Here is a 21,742-nt window from a genome sequence, read left to right on the forward strand (position 1 = left end):
GTATTATTCTTACAAATGCTAAAAACTTCAATTGATAACTCAACCACTAACCGAAAGATTTAAATATCATATCGGTTGTTGAGAGCATCCACTTCCATATTCGCTTCTACCAAATGGAACTTGATACAAAGCGTGAATCAACGCTTCTATCCATCTAAGCCTTCTAGTGATCCGTTCTCACTATAAGAAAAAAAGTTTTTTACCACGCCATTTCTACCACGGTTTTGAAATAAGCGTGGTGAAATATACACTTTCTATATAACCGTGGTAGAAAGTGTCTTCTACCACGGTTTCGAAAGTGTCTTCTACCACGGTTATTTCGAAACCGTGGTAGAAAGTGTATATTTCACCACGGTTATAAAAGCACTGTGGTAGAATGTGAAATTATTTCACCACGGTTTACCATTAACCGTGCTAGAAAGTGAGGTTTACTTTTGGCGGGCTAAAATCGCGCCCTTCTTAAAGAAAAAATAAAAAATAAAAAAAATTTATAAACAGAAATATATATAGCCTCGCACGTACATAGACCACACGATTAAAATTACGTTTAGGGCAATTCATTTCAGCCTCCTAATTAATCGCCTCATCTCTGCTATTTTCGTTCTCCTCATTTCAGCCTCCTAAATCACCTCCATCTCTCCTCTCGTTCTCTGCTCTGAAGTTGCCCTCTCTCTGTCTTTGCAACTGTAAACTACAAAATCTACAAGAATTAGAACCCATATCGACATGTCATATATTATTGTTCAAAATCAAAACCCACCTTCAGTTTCCAAATCCCGTTGTTCCAGTTCGATTGGGTTCGCCGTTCGCAAGTTTTAGCGTCTCTCCCGCTGTCTCTCAACTCTCAAGCCATCTCTTTGCAGCTGCGAACTTGTATGTATGGGTTTTGATTTATTATTTTTTTCTAAATCAATTAATCAAGGTCTGTAATTCTTGTTTTGCAAACTAAATCCTATTTGGTGAAACAGGATCTCCCTTTGCAGGATTTGAAAGACTAATTGGTAAATTTAGGTTGAATGTGAGTCTTGAACAATCTGAAGGCCTTTATACTGGTAAGTCATTCTTCAATTATTTAATATAAATATTTTTAGGGCAAATCATTTCAGCCTCCCTAATCGCCTCCATCTCTATTCTCGTTCTCGACTCTGATTTTGGGGAATGTGGTTTGTAATTTGGGGTTTTATTGGTTTGATTAGCCAATCTTTAAGGGTTTTACAGGCGTTTTTATAACTAAATATGCCTTTTTCACTTCTAAGTTAAATTACATATATCGAGGGAATACAACCTGAATTACATATATTGATTAAGCTATAAAAATATTAAGGAAAAAGATTTCAGCCTAAATCCCAAATTGGCAGCCTTCCAAATTCACACAAATTCTATTAATGGGATAGTTGTGTTAGTGAGAATCATAAGCTATAAGCTTACTAATGTAGCCAGTTTGGAGACAAAGTTTGTAACTACTTTCATTGCAACTGTTCTATGACCCTGAAAGTCATAAAATAGACCAGCTGAATGGACTTTCCATTACATATACATGCTATATTTTACTGACATGAAAATATTTTTAAGGAAATTCATGTTGATCCAGTCAATTAAACAATCACTTGATACATTTACATGCCCATAGAATCATGACACATGGTTTTACCCCAGATTATGCTAAGAAATCATACACATAAAATCTTAGTCTTAGTAGCATGGAAATGAAAACGAGTTTAGGGAATACGGTTGGTCCTCTATATGTAATTGGTGTAGTATTGAAAATGACTCTATTAATCACTTAAAATAGATATTTTACTAGCTCTACTTTAAATAAATGGATGAAGAAACTTGTTTTCTTTATCAAGTTCATCAAATTCTTAGGTGGATGATCAAACTTTCTAGATAAATAGATTAGGTAAAACACACAATTTGATTGGCCAATCTTTAAGGTTTTATTGTGTTGTGTAATCTTTAAGATTTTTCTTTATTTCAATTTTGATTAGTAAAATTGGCCTCATTGTCAATTCTGGATAGTTTATGATTATGCCACGACACTAGCCCTGTGTTGTTTCTAACAAGCACAAGTTTGCAATAACTTGGAATTTTCTTATATTAAACTTCTTTTCTTTTCTTTTCTTCGTCTTCTTTTTATCCATCTATATGTGTAGCCCGAGTGAACATGGAGAATATATGAATGAGAATGATAATCTTTTGGTGAATGAAGAAAATCTTAATGAACATGGAGATTTAATGAATGAAGATAGGAGTGAGAATCAAAATGAAGAAAATGTGAATGAACTTAAAGATTTCATAAATGAAGAATATATGAATGAGAATGATAATCTTCTTTTTACATTAATGATCCAGGAAATTGGAAAAATATTGATAAAGAAATGAGAGGTTTATTAATTATGCTAATGTCTTATTAATTATGGTAACGCTAATGTCAATACGGTGCTACTCAGGATAATCAATGGATAAAGGCTGGATGCACCTTAATGACAGGTTATTATAACTTTAAATAACCTTACTCATAGACATTGTTCTTATCATTTTTGTGATAATAAAAAATATTTTTATTAATTTTCGACTGTAGAGCTTCAGATGAGTATAAAGCTGGAGCACAACATTTTGTTAATTGGGCTAAACTTAATGCGGGGAATCGAGAAAGCATTTTATGCCCATGTATCCGTTGTAAAAATTCAATATATTAACGCTTCGATAAGGTGTCTGAGCACATTGTGATAAAAGGAATGAATTATGAGTACACTGTATGGGTCTTACATGGAGAGAATCGGAGTGCAACTTTAGAAAACGATGGTGATGATGGTGTGGAAATACCAGAGACGTATGAGATGTTTAGAGATGCATATAATTTTTATGGTAAAGACAATGCTCATACAGAGCCTACTAGTGGAAATAGAGAGGATGAGTTCAAACAGGCGTTGGAATACGCTGAAACTCCATTATATCCTGGTTACTCGACTTTTACAATTATGTCAGTAATAGTTACTTTATATAATCATAAAGCTGCTCATAACCTATCCGACATTGGATATGATGAGCTTCTTGACATTATTCGTGTCATGATTCCATCGGATAACAGTCTTCCTAAGGGAATTTATGAAACAAAGAAGCTATTGAAGAAATTTGATTTAGGGTATGAAAAAATACATGCGTGCGCCAATGATTGCTGCTTGTTTAGAAAAGAAAACAAGGATCTGAATGCATGCCCTAAATGTGGTATTTCACGGTGGAAAACAAATGCGCAGTCTAATGTGGTTAGAGAAGGGGTTCCGGCTAAAGTGTTATGGTACTTTCTAATAGTACCAAGATTTAGGCGGTTATTACGATCAAAAGAAAAGGCGGAGCAAATATTGTGGCATTCGACTCACAAAAGTGAAGATAAAAAGATGCGACATCCATTTGATTCACTTGTATGGGATATGATAAATAAAAAGTGGCCTTATTTTGCATCAGATCCTCGAAATTTGAGACTTGGGCTGGCAGCCGATAGGTTTAATCCATTCGGTGACCTTAGCAGTAAACATAGTTGTTGGCCAGTGAATTTAGTTGTATACAATTTTGACCCTTTACAATGCATGTCTAAAGAGAATATGATGTTGACATTGTTGATCTAAGGACCAAAGCAACCAGGGAATGACATTGATGTGTTTTTGGAGCCACTCATTAAAGATTTAAAGGAGTTGTGGGAAAAAGGTGTTGAGATCTATGACTCATTAACTAAATCCATGTTTAATTTGAAAGTGGTTTTGATGTGGACAATTAATGATTTACTAGCTTATTCAAATCTTGCTGGCCAGGCAACAAAGGGTAAGTGTGGTTGTCCAGTGTGTGCTAATGACACATCTTCTCAACAGTTGCCATGTAGTCAGAAGACTGTGTATAGGTACAAGGATTATAGGCGATTTCTTCCATACAATCATCCATTTAGAAAGAAGAGAGCATAGTTTGATGGAAAAGAAGAATTCAGGCTGCCACCTAAAATATTATCTAGTTCAGAAATTTTTGACCGTGTAAAGAATTTTAAAAATAATTGGGGAAAGAGTCCTAAATCCCAAGAAAAATCTTCCAATAAGCGGAAGAGGTCCCAAAGAAAACCTCCCCAAGAGAAGGAGAAATCCCAAGAAGGAAAAGACCCATTTTGGCCGTGGAAGAAAAAATCTATATTTTTTGAGTTGCCATACTGGGATGTACGAAATTTGAATTCATTCTTACCAGTAATTTCTTTGGCCATTAATATTTCTTTTAGGACTTCACACTTCTTGCTAATAATTATTTTTTGCTGTTAATATTAGGTATTACCTATCCGTCACAATTTGAATGTAATGCACATTGAAAAAAATGTTTGTGAGAGTATTCTCGGCACTTTATTAAATATAAAAGGAAAATCAAAGGATGGACTTAAGGCTCGTATGGATTTGGTAAAAATGGGCATCAGGAGCGATTTGCACCCAAAGGAGAAAGGGAATAAATATCACTTGCCACCAGCAATCCATACATTAACGAAGGAAGAGAAGGTCAAATTTTGTAAAAGGTTAAAACAGTTGAAATTACCTGATGGTTATAGTTCAAATATTGGGCAACGAGTAGCATTGGATGAATGTAAAATTACTGGCCTAAAATCTCATGATTGTCATGCTCTTATGCAACAATTACTGCCAATAGCTTTGCGTAGATCATTACCAAAAGGTCCAAAGAATGCCATATTTCGCTTATGCTTCTTTTTTAATGCAATATGCCAAAGGGTGATTGATAGGAAACAATTAGAAAAACTTGAAAATGAAATTGTGGAAACTTTATGCTTGTTTGAAAGGTTTTTTCCACCATCTTTCTTCGACATGATGGTACACGTTACCGTTCATCTTGCACGAGAAACTATTTTTTGTGGACTAGTACAATTTCATTGGATGTATCTATTTGAGAGGTAATGTTATTTATAAATTTTTTTAAATATGTGCTTGGAATTATTATTTAATGTATATATATATATATATATAAGTTTCTCTCGTTGTATTCAGGAATATGAAATTTTATAAATGATATGTTAGGAATCGAGCAAGACCAGAAGGGTGCATAGCAGAAAAGTATTTGGTTGAAGAGTGCATTCGATTTTGTAGTGAGCATATGAATAAACCAGCTTAAATAGGTGTTCGTCAATCTCGGAATGAAGATATTGAATGTGAGGGTATGGAAGGAGGACACCATATATCTAAAGGAATTTCAAAAACCTATCGTGCTGATCTATTAGCCATTGCTCACCGTTATGTATTATTCAACAATGATGAGGTCTTACCATACATAGAGTAAGATGTTACTAATATTTTATTTTATTTATAACAATTAATTAGAAACATTCATAACCATATTGTTTAAATGTTAGAAAGCATTTGGCGGAACTCAAGAATTCTGACAGTCGTCTAGCAAGGTATGAACACCTACTACAAAACAGGCATATGGAGACCTTCAGTTCTTGGTTAAAAGTTGTGATTCCTACAATGTGCAATGTTTCAAGTACGTTAAGGTGGCTTGCACGTGGGCCTAGGGAGGAAGTAATTTCTTATACTGGCTACATTGTGAATGGGCAACGATTTCACACCAAGGATGTCGAGAGAAGCACACAAAATAGTGGGGTTACAATTGAAGCTGAAACTATTTGTCGATCTAGTGCAAGAGACACAAATCAAGTCATTCAAAAAATATCTTACTATGGCGTTCTGAAAGAAATAATTTTGTTGGACTATCGCACTTTTAAAGTGCCGTTATTTCACTGTGATTGGGCAAATATTAGAAATGGCATCAAAGTTGAGGAAGGGCTTACATTGGTGAACCTTTAAGAAGGTCAAAGTTAATTTGCAAGAGATCCGTTTATCCTTGCATCATAGGCTAAGCAAGTGTTTTATTCTAAAGATACCGAAACTTCAAGTTGGTATGTTGTACTTAAAGCACCACCTAGGGGATCTTATGACTTGGAGGATTTTGAAGGCAATGTTGATGTGCCTTATCCTCCTCTAGATATATCAGGGCTTGAGTCAGTTGTTTGTGACGACGATTGTCCATATGTACGGGATGATTGTGAGGAAATAATAGTTTAGAATTTAGTTTTACTTTTTGGTTTTTATGTCCCTTATTTTGTTTGTAATATGGTTTATCGATCTATTAATGAAATATGATTTTGCTTGCCTGAGTTGAACTAGTGGCTTTTATTTCTCTTTTCTCTAGGGTTCTTTCCTGCTATCACTAATGTTTTCTTATTGTTTCATGAGATTGAACATTTTGTAGTTATTATTAATATTAAATTGGTACACAATTTATTCTATGTCTTGTAGAATGAAGTTTATATTATTTGCAACTGCTTTAAGATGATAAAAAATGTGATTTGCTGATTTTGGTCATTCCAGGTATTGCATTTTTTTAAGCTTGTAAACAGGTTCTTTCATTATGTCTGGACGTGCTGAGGTAAGCATCAATAGATTTTGAATTTTTTTCATTTAACTATCTCTACTTAGGGTGTGTTTTGGTTTTATATTTTCTTTAATTGATTTGCATGTACTTGAAATGAAGTCATCCAGAGGGGTTGAGAAAAGACAACAAAGGGAGTATCAATCAATTCAAGCTTCTTTAGAGCGTACACCCTCAGCCTTAGTCATTTCTGATGGGGGTTCAAACTTTGCTCATAGACCTACTTCTGATGATCAAGTCCCTAACCGCGACGACCAAGCAACAAGTGATAAAAAAAAAAGGTAGGGGGAAGTCAACTGTAGCGGGTCTTACAAAGTCATTACCGAAGAGGGCTCGTGTGGAGTTTAATTACAGGAGACAACAAACTGGGGAAATTGGTACTAAATACAAATCTGCCCTTCCAGTACTAGCACGGGAGATGGTGCCCGTAACTATTGAAACATGGAAGAAAGTGCCAAACAATATGTTTCAAGAGATATGGAAGGAGAATGTACAGGTATATTTCATTTTTTTTGTTCACTAATCTTTTTCATATTCATAATTTAGTTTAAAATATTCTTGCTTGACGCTTCCTTCAAATTTATGTATTATTAGAGTCTGGTTTGAGTGTTCAATTATGTGGTGAGATAAAGATTAATTAAACTATGGGCACACTTGTGATAATGCTGAGAAAGGCTGATTGATTTTTAATATTGTCATTTCATTACAGAAATAATTTGATATTGACGACAGCCATTCCCGTGCCGCATTTCAAATGATGGGAGCTGCCTGGCGCAAACACAAGTCAGATTATACAAAGAGGTTGCTAAAGGTGGGAAATAATCCACGACAAATACAACTCATAACGTGCCCACGATGGAGGAGTGGGAAAGATTTGCCCAACAGCGTTTATCAGAGCAGCATGCTGTGAGTATATAGAATTCTATGTCTTTTTTACCCCTCTTTTTTTTTTTTTTTTTTTTTTTTTTCAATGACTTATTTAAATTAAAAAATTTCAATTTTTATTTATAGAAGCTGAGGAAACAACAACAAGAGTTGCAGGCTAAAAATAAAACCTCGCACACAATGAGTCGATCAAGATATAGTGGGACTAAAGAGAAGTTGGTAATGTCGATACTTTTTAATGCTTTGTTTCATCATTGTTTGACTTGGTAAAATGCTCAAAACTATGCTAAAGAAAGATGGTAATTACATTTATGTTCTAATGAAGAAAAAGAAATCAAAAACACCCGATGCAATTTCAAGAGTCGACGTGTGGATTGCATGGCATACTAGAAAGGATGACACATATATAAATGAAACGGTGGAGGAGACCGTGGTAAGATATATTTTCCTTTTAGTTTAAGTAGCTAATTATTTTTATATGCATTTTATACTTTACAAATATTATTTTTTCAGAAAAAAATGCAAGAGTATAGCAGGACAACTCAGAGTTCAGGATATAGTGATGATGCACTCACCGCTGTAATAGGTCCTCAACATGGAGGAAGAGTGAGAGGGCTTGGGTTTGGGGTAACAATGACATCACTGAATCTCTGGAATGATGGTGCTTCTCAAAAATATGAAAGGACTATTAATGAATTGAAACAACAATATCAAGAAATGAATGAGAAATTCCAAAGACCAGAGGAAAGGCAAGATCAAGTGATGCAACTAATTCAATCTTTGGTAATAAATCTCTATAAATTTGATACGATATCTCTCTAATTATAATACTAATTATGAGAAGCATTATTTACTCTTTTTTTTTTTACATTATTGTGCTTTGGACAGAGTGCTAACAACCAGTCCTCTCCCATTGCTTCACATCAAGTCTCTCCTCCTGAAGATTTGGTCGGCAAGTCTTGTGAGCTATTGCATTTTCATGGGACAAAAACCGTTGTCGCCAAGGGTATGATTGATTCAGTGGATCCAGATTCTCTCATAGGTTCTGCTCCACTTGGTTCTGACTGTTGGAGAGTGTGGATCACTGATCTCATTGATTCTAGTGTGCCTTTATATAGGCCTGAAATTTGTGGCTTTGATTTGAAAGACGCATATGTTATAGGATTTTCAATTGCATGGCCTATCAAGTACATCAAAATTTGTAAGTGACGCATTTCTTTTATGATTACACATTTTTAATGCTTTTTATACTCATGTTCAGGGGGGTCATGTGCCTTTAAGTGACCAATTTTGTGGTGTATAGGGGGTCACGTGCCTTTAAGTGACCAATTTTGTGGTGTATAGGGGGTCACGTGCCTTAAGTGACCATTTTCATATTTAATAGATAAAATTCAGGAGAAAAAACATGAAGATAGCACAAGCGTAGTACAAAAAATTAACTTAATCCCAAATCGTTGTGAAAAGGCTAGTTGACTTATATTTTTCTAGGTACCTCTGTTCAAGTCTCTCCAGTCTTTGTTGTTTCGAAGCCTAGAATAACTTATTTTTGTCATCCCATTATTGTAGGTGTGTGTACTGTGTGTAACTCAGATTTATATAAGCTAGACTTATCAAAGGTAGGTGTGTGTACTGTGTGCAACTCAGATTTATGGAAAGCTTGATAATAAGGAGAGAAGTTTTAAAAGCAGGGACCATTTGGTGGGTAGCTAATGAGAAAAGAGTAACTATTGTCAGGACAATTAGGTTCCATGTTAATGGATTGTTTAAAATCTTCTGCAACTCTACTCCCAAAAAGGTGACTTAATTGATATTTTGATAAACAGAAATTCAGTGTAGTGGAAATTGGTGGTTCAATCCATCAAATCAATTAATTCAAGTGAGCTACTTTGATCAGATAGATAGCTTGAGCACTCAATAAATGTGAGTACTATTGTTTAAAAGATTGATCAGAAATTCTCTTTTTTGCTTGATAATACGACTATGATTCTTTATTTTTTTATTTTGTTGCAAGTGTTTTAAGCTAGCTGCTAATTAATCTTGAAGCTTACCTTCTTCCATTTTCCTTAAATGTATGTCATATCAGTAACAAATGTTTCCTAAAGAGGAGAAAGCATTAAGGAAATGAGGTCACCACAGTTACATGAACATAAAAATATATAATAGAATCTGCTTAGATATATTTTCAATCAAACTCAAATATTTTTTGGATAAAACTTTAAAATCCTAGGATGGTGACCACATAGAGATATATTTCAACAGCCATAACATTTTAGTATAATACATCCTAGCACCTACAGGAGATAATTGCTCGTGTTTGAAAGTGTTTTTAAATATATAGTTATTTTTATAAATAATTTTAATATATTATGTCCCTAGTTTATATCAAAGTTGCCCAGTGAAAGTTTAGTTGGTAGAGGGAGACTAAAAGTATATATATTTTTTTGGCACAAGAACTCATCTAGGGTTCAAGTCACGCAAGAAAGCTGAATTTTCACTCTTCATCAAGACATGATCAAAACGATTCACCGGTCGGATCACATGAGACTCTTGGGTTGCTCAAAAACTTACAAGATCTCGTGTAAGAAGGAAGAATCTAAAGCAAGGTTCTTACAAAATAAAAGTGGGACTAGCATTATAGATTAGTCCAGAATGAAAGAACAAAGGTGATAATAATATAAAATCAGTAGTTAAATGCCTCAAACACCTCTGTCAGTTGCATGTTTCATATTTTCTAGATTAAGAATTTTAATACTCAAAAGTTAGGTGTAAGTTAGAGTAACCACTGGTTCCTGTAGCATGAGATCATCTTACAGAAGGCTATGAACGAAGTCGAGAGTATCTCTCTCTAGGTTTTTAGAAAAATCAGACCACCACACACCCCTTCAATCTTGAAATATGTTATGTCCTATTCATTGTTCTCCGGTCCGTGTTCTTATTTCCATATTCTTGTTTCACTTGTTGTCGAAACTGCTACTACTATCAAATTTAAACCCCGACGTTGTTTAGAGGTGAAAATAGGGAGCCACAAGATGTTTTCGTGTACTAGCAGATTTTGATGTTTATCTTGTAATTTGTAGGGATGTGTTTGTTGGGAAACGTGCAAGTTTTTAAAAACTTTTGAGGGATTTGCGATCATGGATATTGATTCATCACATAGAGACAAGTTTTATGCAAAGACAAATAAAAGATGATGTATAATTCAATAAATAGATTGAATACTTATATTAAAGGTCTGAGTAAACCTTTTAATTTTTCCTCTAAAGTGAATGTTCTCACTTATTGTAGATCCTTTTAGTAAGATCATTTCTCCTTCTTCTTGATTATAATCTTCCCTTTAAGAATCACCAATAGGCCTTGATGAATGACCTTGGAATCTAGGCTTGTGGTAGCCTCCTTTAAAAGAGAAAACAAACCCTAAAATCTAGAGAGAGAAAGTGTATTCATTTTTCTTGTTCTTAAAGTCACACCTAAAATATCCATGGGCCCATGTATATATAGGCAAAATAAAAATAAGAATAAGGAAACAATAAATCATTCTCCATCTCTAAATCAACTTTCTCAATTCTAACAGAACTCCAATATCAACTTGGGCTATTAGTGAGAATCCTTTTGGACTTACTATTTTCTTGGCTCCTATAAATTAATAATTGGTCCGGTCCATTAAACCATAGACCCAATTCAATTAATTCATCCACTAAAAGAAATTAATTGCACTCCAATTAAATAGTAAATAACCTCTAAGTCAATGTTGCACTTTGACCCCTCTATGCTTAATTATTTATCGGATAATTAAAGCCATCAATCCGACAACATAATTAATATAATTATTTTGTTACCTTTGATTATTTCCGGCTCGATCACAATAAAATATTTATTTGACAAAAATAATAATTTACTAAATAAATATATATAGAAAACATTTGTCTAAAACATACGAAGGCCTTCGAATTTAATTTGTGATCAACCATAATCAAAACAAAATAAATACAAATAGCACTGGTGCAAATATTGAGAATATAGACCTCTAACTATTAATTACATAACTACCTAAAGTGTCGATCTAAGGATCCCGAGGTATCCGCCGAACAAATCAAAGTAATTATTAATTAATAAAAGAGTCTATACTTCTCTCATGCTTGAGAGTCAAAAGTCATGACTGTGATAGAGAACAATTGCATGCGACAGCTCTTGCAATATATCTCAATCTATCGTGGACTCGGTTCAAGTCTTAACTAATTAAATGTCCATCTATAATTACCGACTTTGAACCATTTATGATTACTAATTTATAACATAGTATTAATTGCCATTACATACATATATAAATATATCTTGTAATCAAGTGGACACAATCAATTCCATAATGAATCGAAAAATAATACATTCCATTCACCAATTGTATAATGCTTTAATAATAATATTCAGATAAGGAACCATGACTTTTACAATCCAAAATTAGAATTTGCTATGCTAGGGCACACATATCCTAACAGCTCCCACTTGCACTTATAGCCAATTCGAATCACATCTAACTCCCATGTTCTCCATATGACGATCAAACATCTTGATCGGTAAAGCCTCTGTGAATGGATCAGTAAGGTTATGTTCCGATGCAATCTTGACCACAAGTATATCTCCTTGCTTTACTATATCACGAACCACATGATGTTTCCTCTGAATGTGTCTTGTTCCTTTATGAAATTTTGGGTCCTTGGTTTGTGCTATAGCTACACTATTGTCGCAATGAAGCGTCATAGGCCGATCTATATGCTCCACAACCTCCAGTTCAATTAGAAAGTTTCTCAACCAAACAGCTTCTTTTGCTGCCTCAGAGGCTGCAATGTATTCTGCTTCTATGGTTGAGTCAGCAGTACAACCCTGTTTGACACTCTTCCAACTAACTGCCCCTCTATTGAACTTGAACACATATCCAGATGTAGTTCTCCTGGCATCTGGATGTGATTGAAAATCAGAATCCGTATATCCGACTGGAACCAGATCATCACCTCCATAAACGAGCATGAGACTCTTAGTTCTTCTAAGGTATTTAAAGATATTCTTCACAGCTGACCAATGATCAAGTCCAGAATTGGACTGATATCTACTGACAATCCCTACAGAGTAGCAGATGTCTGGTCTGGTACAGACCATGGCATACATGAGACTACCAACTGCCGAAGCATATGGTACTCGCCTCATTTGCTCAATTTCCTTATCAGTCTTGGGAGACTGGTCATTAGAAACAGCCAATCCATGTCTAAATGGCAAAAACCCTTTTTTAGAGTTTTCCATTCCAAACCTGATCAGAACTTTGTCAATGTAAGACTCTTGAGATAAGCCTATTTTCTTTTTAACCTGATCTCGCATAAGTTTGATCTCAAGAATATAGCTTGCTTCTCCAAGATCTTTCATCGCAAATTTATTGAACCACCACCTTTTAACTGATGACAAAGCCTCTACATCATTACCAATGAGTAAGATGTCATCGACATATAAAACGAGAATCATGATGACATTACCCTGTTTTTTCTTGTAAACACAAGGTTCAAACACGTTTTGTTCAAAGCCAAATAATTTGACTGCCTAATCAAAACAAATGTTCTATATGCGTGAAGCTTGTTTAAGTCCATAAATAGACCTATTCAACTTACATACACAGTCCTCACGACCTTTAACCACGAAACCGTCTGGTTGCCTCATGTAGATGTCTTGTTCAAGATGGCTATTTAAAAATGCCGTCTTAACATCCATCTGCCATATCTCATAGTCATAATAAGCACTAATGGCCAAAAGAATGCGAATAGATTTAAGCATTGCAACTGGTGAGAATGTATCCTCATAATTAATACCTTCACGTTGAGTGAAGCCTTTGGCAACTAGTCTAGGTCTGAATGTCTCAACATTCCCATCCATTCCTCTCTTTCATTTGTAGATCCACTTACAACCAATGGGCTAAACCCCACTATGAAGTTCTACAATATCCCAGACTTTGTTAGAATACATACATTCCAACTCTGATTTCATGGCATCTTTCCAACGATTCGCATCTATATCGGTCAACGCTTCTGCATAGCTTATTGGGTCCGACTCATGCTTATCGGGGATGGCCTCATAGACCTCACCCAAAAGCGTGAGTTTTTCGGGTTAAATGATAGTCCTCCCACCACGCCGAAGAACCGGTGCAGGAATCGATGTACTAGATGATGGTAATTCAACAGGGACTTCTTGTGTCTCATCATTCTCAGTATTTATATTAGGTGTGTCCACAGGGGGTATATTTGATGTGCCAACCATCTCCTCTAACACTATCTGGCTACTAGGTCTGTGGTTCATAATATAATCCTCCTCTAGGTAAACAGCATGAGTGCTGACAATAACCTTATTGTCCCTGGGATCATAAAATAATCCACCTCTAGTGCCCTTAGGATAGCCAACAAATAAGCATGCATCTGATCTTGCTTCCAACTTATCTGCATGTTTCTTACGCACGTGTGCTGGACACCCCCATATATGCATGTGATTTAAACTAGGTTTATGTCCAAACCACAGCTCATATGGCGTTCCTGAAACAGACTTGGATGGAACACAGTTCAAAATGTACATCGCTGATTCTAAGGCTAATCCCCAAAATGATAAAGGTAATGTAGCAAAACTCATCATAGATCTAACCATGTTAAGCAAAGTTCTGTTTCTCCTTTCTGCCACTCCATTCTGTTGAGGGCAGTCAGGTGAAGATAACTGGCGCACAATACCCTCATTGACCATATGATCCTTGAACTCCCCCAAGAGGTATTCACCTCCTTGATCAGATCGAAGTGTTTTGATAAGTTTACCTAATCTACGCTCCACTTCCGCCTGAAACTCATAGAATTTTCCATAAGCTTCTGACTTATGTCGCATTAGGTAAATATATCAAAAACGTGAATAATCATTAATGAAAGTGATGAAGTACTCAAACCCTCCTCTCGCTTGGGTGTTCATAGGACCATACACGTCTGTGTGCACCAACTCTAATTGTTCTTTGGCTCTATATCCTTTGCCTGAGTAAGCCCTTCGAGTCATCTTTCCTTTAATACAAGATTCACAAATTAGCATAGGCTCCTCTGCCACACAAGGTAATAAACCTTCTTTAACCAACCTTTGAATCCTATTTTGATTGATGTGACCCAATCGTAGATGCCAATGATACAATGAGTTTGGAGAAACTACTTTTCTTTTAACATTTAATCTAGATGAAGTTGCATTTAATTCATAATTTTGCATTTGATATGAGCTAGGAGTTAAAACATATAGATTATCTTTCAATGCACCAGAAGTTATAACATAACCATTTAATTTAATTAAAACATTTTTTCAAAACTAAAAATATAGTTTTTGCAAACCAACGAAGAAACTGAAATTAAATTGCGCCTAACATTTGGCGCATAAAGACAATCTTCTAAAATAAGACTCCTCCCACTATTAAACTGCATATGAACCACTCCCACTTCTTTAGCTTCCACCTTGGCATTAGATCCCATATGCAAGTATATCTCTCCTTCATTGAGGCTTCTGGACTCCTGGAATCCCTGCAATGAATTGCAAACATGATTAGTGGCTCCAGAATCTATGCACCAGGAATCTATAGATTCAACCATATTACATGCCTCAATAATGAATATACCTTTTCCTTTGCCTTGCGTGTGAAGTGTTGGGCAGTTAGGTTTCCAGTAACCCGTTTGACCGCAATGGAAGCAGTTTCCTTCGCCTTCAACCCGCACTTTCTTCTTTCCCTTATCCTTTTGGATTACTTTGTTTGGCACAACCACAGTTTTGGCACCATCCTTCTTCTTTTTCTTGCCCCTCCTCTTGGATGGTCCAGCAGACTGAGTGTAGTTAATAGATGCACCCTTACTTTTGATTATCCCTTTAAAGGTTACCAACTCGTTCAGAAGTTCAGCGAGTGTGTACTTAAGCTTATTCATAGAATAATTAACCCTAAAAGAGTTAAATGAGTCTAGCAATGAAGCGATAATCATGTCAACCTGAAGTTCACCATCCAAGTTGCATCCAAGGATCTCCAGTTCATTTAGAAAACCAGTCATTTTTAAAGCATGTTCCCGAACTAAAGTACCTTGGACCATCTTGATGGTCATCAAGTTTGTCATAGCATTTTGGCGTGCACTCTTACTAATTTGCCCAAACATTTCTTTGAGGTTAAGAATGATGTCTGCAGAAGTGAGATATTGAAGATGTTGACTTTGGAGTACATTCGAGAGTTAAGCAAGAATGTAGCACCTAGTCATCTCATCTGCTTTATTCCATTTCTTAAAAACTTCATGCTCCTCAGGAGGATCCTCAGGCAAAGGTGGAGAAGGTCTGGGAGTAGTAAGCACATAATTCAACCCCTCATATGTGAGTACAATATCTAGTTGCCTTTTCCAATCGATATAATTAGGTCTAGTTAATCAATTTTCTTTTAGTATGTTTGCAAGTGGACTGAATAGACTAGTCATGATAAATCTGAAAGTAAAAGCATTCATACAATAAATAAAGTGAATAAAAATAATTATGCAAGAATAAAATAATTAATTAATTGTGGGTTCCTTAACCACATTGCACGAAAAATCAGACAATCAATATGCCAATAACTTATCCGATTGGCGGAATTCATTATTGCTTATTGACGAGAACAACTCATTATTTCCATATCTCTTTAGACAATGCCTTATCTATATATGAAATAATTCCCGATTAGGTTTACCCTTTCTAAAATCACCTAGTATAGACGACTCCGTTGGGGAGCTAATACTATTGATTTTAGATTGAGTGTATAACGTAATTAATGCTCTAATGGAAAAACAAATATTAAATATATTGCCATTTATAGCTTAGACTCTTTAAATCATGCGTAGGGCCTTATTTTTAAAGATCTAACTATAATGGTCATTGAATAAATATATTTTCGTGAGACAACTATTCTTGTAATCTAGACTCTTTAAATCATGCGTGGGGCCTTATTTTTAAAGATCTAATCACAATGGTTATAATTACGAAGGCTATGGGGTAATGTATAAAAATCCCCGCTCCCACTCAATTTTTTAATAATATATAACTAGGGTTTTCAATTCATGATTTAATGCATGAAAAATGCCTTGATTTTAATCCAATTAAATTTAGAAAATATATGGATTTTAAATGATTCACTAATATTTAATTTGAGGCAAAAATAATTTACAAAAATAATTTTTTTGTTTCCCAATAAATGCCCTCAAATTAATTAACAATCTAATCCAATATATCTTCATAATTTAATTAATATAAATCAAGCCATTTAGATAAAAAATCATGGATCCAATGCATGAACAATTATAATCAGTATTAAATTATTCCATGCATCACATAAATAATCAAACCACAGACAGAAGCAATTTAAATGGCCAATGGATTCAGCTTTTAACATTTAAATACTATTCTTATTGTACGGACGTCCTTCAATAGTCTATAAACACCTATAGGAAGCTGATACGCGTTAGGAGAAGTAAAATGCCGCTTGGAACAAGCCCGGAGGACCCCACAACAGGCACGTGGCACGCGCCTTCACTCGCTGCCACGCGCTGGTGATCACAATAGGCGCGTGGCACGCGCTCTCACGCACTGCCATGCGCGTTGCAGGTTCTTTTAGTGCTGGCGCATGTTCCACATGCGTTAGCTTGATCACCAAGGTGCTGAATGCACCTCACTCACGCCACATGGAATTATTCCTCTTGTTTTGACTTGATCCAATGGCTGCTCAATTGAGTGCACAGTATACTTGTGTAGCATGATGTACCGGATCCCTTGTCTTCCTCCAGTGCTTCCTCTTGTCGCTGGCGAGCCTCCGGTCACCGGAAAATCGCTAATAAAATTCTAGAAAAATATTAAAAAATTCCAGAAAATTAAATTAAGCCTCGAAAAATTCTAGAAAAATTCTAAAAAATTCGAAAAAATTCCAGAAAATTACTGAAGCATAACCTTCTTGAAGCTTCATAGTATCATTTGATGAATATTACATGGCTTTAATAAATACGTACAATTTGAAATACAATGGAAAAAATTAAATTACATCATTGAATTTTCAAACGGCTAAATCAAAGCCTTAATTACATTCATCCAAAGATAAAATTACATTAAATATACCTATAAGCTTCATCCATGGCCCAAACACACGTCATCATCCATTCACAATTATACATACATCATCATGAGTCAATATATATCAATATAATAAATCATACATTAACATACATCAATAAATATATATATGTATATATGATTTGGATCTATGAAGATGATTTTTAGAAACGCATGATCTCTAGTAATGAATCAAACCATGAGCTCTTATACCACTGTTGGGAAACGTGCAAGTTTTTAAAAACTTTTGAGGGTTTTGTAATCATGGATCTTGATTCATCACATAGAGACAAGTTTTATGCAAAGACAAATAAAAGATGATGTATAATTCAATAAACAGATTGAATACTTACATCAAAGGTCTGAGTAAATCTTTTAATCTTTCCTCTAAAGTGAATGTTCTCACTTATTGTAGATCCCTTTAACAAGATCCTTTCTCCTTCTTCTTGATTATAATATTCCATTTAGGAATCACCAATATGCCTTAATGAATGACCTTGGAATCTAGGCTTGTTGTAGTCTCCTTTAGAAGAGAAAACAAACCCTAAAATCTAGAGAGAGAAAGTGTATTCCTTTTTCTTGTTCTTAAAGTCACACTTAAAATATCCATGGACCCATGTATATATAAGCAAAATAAAAATAAGAATAAGGAAACAATAAATCATTCTCCATCTCTAAATCAACTTTCTCAATTCTAACAAAACTCTAATATCAACTTGGGCTATTGGTGAGAATCCTTTTGGGCTTACTATTTTCTTGGCTCCTATAAATTAATAATTGGTTCGGTCCATTAAACCATAGACCCAATTCAATTAATTCATAAATTAATTTCTATTCCACTAAAAGAAATTAATTGCATTCCAATTAAATAGTAAATAACCTCTAAGTCAATGTTGCACTTTGACCCATCTATGCTTAATTATTTATCGGATAATTAAAGCCATCAATCCGACAACATAATTAATATAATTATTTTGTTACCTTTGATTATTTCCGGCTCGATCACAATAAAATATTTATTTGACAAAAATAATAATTTACTTAATAAATATATATATAAAACATTTGTCTAAAACATACGAAGGCCTTTGAATTTAATTTGTGATCAACCATAATCAAAACAAAATAAATACAAATAGCACTGATGCAAATATTGAGAATATAGACCTCTAACTATTAATTATATAACTACCCAAAGTGTCGATCTAAGGATCCCGAGGTATCCGCCGAACAAATCAAAGTAATTATTAATTAATAAAAGAGTCTATACTTCTCTCATGCTTGAGAGTCAAAAGCCATGACTGTGATAGAGAGCAATTATATACGACAGCTCTCGCAATATATCTCAATCTATCGTGGACTCAGTTCAAGTCTTAACTAATTAAATGTCCATCTATAATTACCGACTTTGAACCATTTATGATTACTAATTTATAACATAGTATTAATTTCCATTACATACATATATAAATATATCTTGTAATCAAGTGGACACAATCAATTCCATAATGAATCGAAAAATAATATATTCCATTCACCAATTGTGTAATGCTTTAATAATAATATTCAGATAAGGAACCATGACTTTTACAATCCAAAATTAGAATTTGCTATGCTAGGGCACACATATCCTAACAGTGTTAGGTAGGAATTCACTGGCTTTTGGAAAACATAGAAAGACATTTGGCTTTTGAAATATATGGCACTAGTTTTTCCTTTCTTTACTTCCTTTTTTCTCTTTTCTCTTTTCTTTCTTTTGGGATTTTAGGTCAATTTTGGGAATTTCGTAACAGAGCCTTTGGAAGGGTTTTGGGTGAGTTGGTGGGTTATTAATGGAGGAGATTTTTAATTCTTTAATAGAAAATGGAAATAAAAAATTATTTTTTAAAAAATAAATATATTTGGTGAGTAATTTCAGTAAGTAAAACACTAACCTTTTTTTTTTTTATATCGATATTAAAAGTTAAATTTCTAATTACAACGTCGACAATATTTAGGTTTTCCTTAATGACATTTCATCTTTAATTATCAAATCATAGTAATCAAATTATCATTTTTAATTTGGTAAATAAGTATCTATTTACCTTATTGAATTTGCACAATACTCCTATGTTTTGACAGAGAAGTGCCCATTTTATGTGCATTAGTGTTATACAATAGGAATATTCTCACACTAATACACTAATCGTTTAGGTTCACAATAAGCATAGATTTTTTTTTTTTTTTTGAGTGTTTCAGTTTTGATGTAGAGCGAAACCCCTATATATATAGATAAATATATAATATAAGTGAGAAGTAATCAAAGCAATTTCTTTCAGTTCGATAAACAAACACAATAAGAAGCTATATGTAAAGAAGCTAGCTAGGCAACCACAAAGTTTATAATTAGATTGTTGATTAACTTTAAGATTTAATTGGTTGTTTTTGCTGTTTTGTCTTAGTTTATAACATGTATTTGTCTTTGAAATTCTTAATTAAGATCTTGTTGTGGTTGATGTATGACAACTGCAGTGGTTTGATCATTATTTTGCTTAATTACTTAATCTTCTTTCTCTTATTGTATGGTTTGCTCAAAACTGTCCTTATGTTATATAGGTCGAACTTATTGAATGAGCATTATAGAAGCCTATAATTCCAGTATCTGATTAAGTACAGTAGAGAATTCTCTATAGTATTTACTGATCTCTCTTCACTAAGAAGTTGCCATTTTTTTTTAGTAGGAAATTTGCAACAACCACCTACATAACTCATCTGATATATGTAGAGCTCAAAGGGACTATCAGTCCCTATAAGTTTGAGAGTAGGAAATTTGCAAAAAGAGGGGATAGAGATTCAATGTTAGCTAAGCATAACCAAATTTTGTGGTTTTTGTAAGGAAAACTTGTTGAAGCTCTAATAGGTTACATTTCGCATAATCATATCATGTTTAATGATCAATTAAAAGATTAGCAAAAAAAATATTGCTTGTTCAGGACAAATATGATCGGTGAATTGAAACTAAAGCATCTCTTCACATTTCAATTAGTCAAAAATCGTTCAAGATTTATGAATAAGTGAGGAATCAAATGAGAATACAAGACAACTCTTCAACTTCTAAAGTTGCTGCGACACACATAATTTGTGAAGCTAGTATAGCTTCGAGGTAAGTTTGAACTGATCATTACTTCGTCCAAAAATCATATGTTTGTTGGAATGAGCTACTCCATTAGTATAAACATGTGCCAAAAGTTATTCATTTGGAGGAGGATCTCATAACTTATACACTTTATAAAATTAATTAATAAGAATTAGATATGAGCTGACTTGCATTGCATTTTGAGGTAATTATCTTTTTGTGATTTTGCATGCTTTATCAAATATTGTACGAGGACAATTTCATACTAAACTTTTGTAATTTGGACTTGATTCAAAAGTACTTGTACATGTTAATACTTGCTTTGGGATTATTTCCTTGATACACTGAACTTGTTTTGCTTGAGTTAAGACCATATTAATACTTGCTTTGCTTGAGTTAAGATGAAGAGGAGATCTTTCAAAATACCTTTATAATAATGCTTTACATTAATTCTCTTACTTTAACTATCTTTGTAGGTCAAAGCTAGGATTACGGGTTGCGGGTTACAGTTCCCTTTTTTTTTGCCGCTATATTTTTTGTATGGTTGATGAAGAAGAAGTTGCAAGAAAGATATGAAGAATTTTTGTTTTATTTTGGTGTAAGGAAATATATAAGGTGTAGATCATGTACTTTTTTCAAATTTGTATATGGCTAATTTTTGTAAAAAACAATGATTTGGAATTGGTGTTATATATATATATGTATGAGTTGTAAATTACTTTGGTTATGATGCTATTTTTTATTTATTTAGGGTTCTATAAGGTTAGTAGTAGTTAAAATAAAAATAAAATAGCCTTCATAAGGGTTAAACTATTATTCAAAAAAAAAAAAAATTATATAACACTTTCTACCACGATTATGCACCGTGGTAAAAAGTCTACTTTTCTACTGCGAATAGACTTTTTACCACGGTGTATAACTGTGGTAGAAGGTCGACTTTCTAGCACGGTTTTGCACCGTGGTAGAAGGTCGACCTTCTACCACGGTTTTGCACCGTGGTAGAAAAGTTGACCTTCTAGCACGGTGCAAAACCGTGGTAGAAGGTCAAGACTTTCTACCACGGCTGTTTCTACCACGGTTCAAAACCGTGGTAGAAAGGCTTTTCCACCGTGGTAAAAAGTT

At 34.1% G+C, this 21,742-nt stretch overlaps 1 protein-coding gene across 4 annotated transcripts; it reads left to right on the top strand.

The window, feature by feature from the left end:
- The first annotated feature begins 292 nt into the window (after nt 1-292).
- On the top strand, nt 293-21,159 carry LOC132303017 (uncharacterized). 4 transcript variants are annotated; one of them, XM_059800033.1, is made up of 10 exons: nt 421-873; nt 969-1,052; nt 6,408-6,465; nt 6,571-6,964; nt 7,178-7,374; nt 7,483-7,572; nt 7,679-7,786; nt 7,867-8,136; nt 8,242-8,554; nt 21,097-21,159. In XM_059800033.1, exons 5-10 carry the CDS (start codon nt 7,324-7,326, stop codon nt 21,105-21,107), a joined length of 843 nt encoding a protein of 280 aa, XP_059656016.1. In that variant the 5' UTR covers nt 421-873; nt 969-1,052; nt 6,408-6,465; nt 6,571-6,964; nt 7,178-7,323; the 3' UTR covers nt 21,108-21,159. The 4 variants fall into 4 exon arrangements, with proteins under 4 accessions (XP_059656014.1, XP_059656013.1, XP_059656016.1 ...); XM_059800032.1 differs by having other exon boundaries at nt 424-873; nt 7,480-7,572; nt 21,097-21,157; XM_059800031.1 differs by lacking the exons at nt 6,408-6,465; nt 6,571-6,964; nt 7,178-7,374; ... (3 more) ...; nt 8,242-8,554; nt 21,097-21,159 and adding exons at nt 2,451-2,490; nt 2,582-5,049 and having other exon boundaries at nt 293-877.
- Nucleotides 21,160-21,742: the final 583 nt, after the last annotated feature.

The sequence above is a fragment of the Cornus florida genome, unplaced genomic scaffold (assembly GCF_030987335.1).
Source record: "Cornus florida cultivar Cherokee Brave unplaced genomic scaffold, ASM3098733v1 CherokeeBrave_3.0.0_Hap2_Chr04, whole genome shotgun sequence".
NCBI classification, from domain to species: domain Eukaryota; kingdom Viridiplantae; phylum Streptophyta; class Magnoliopsida; order Cornales; family Cornaceae; genus Cornus; species Cornus florida.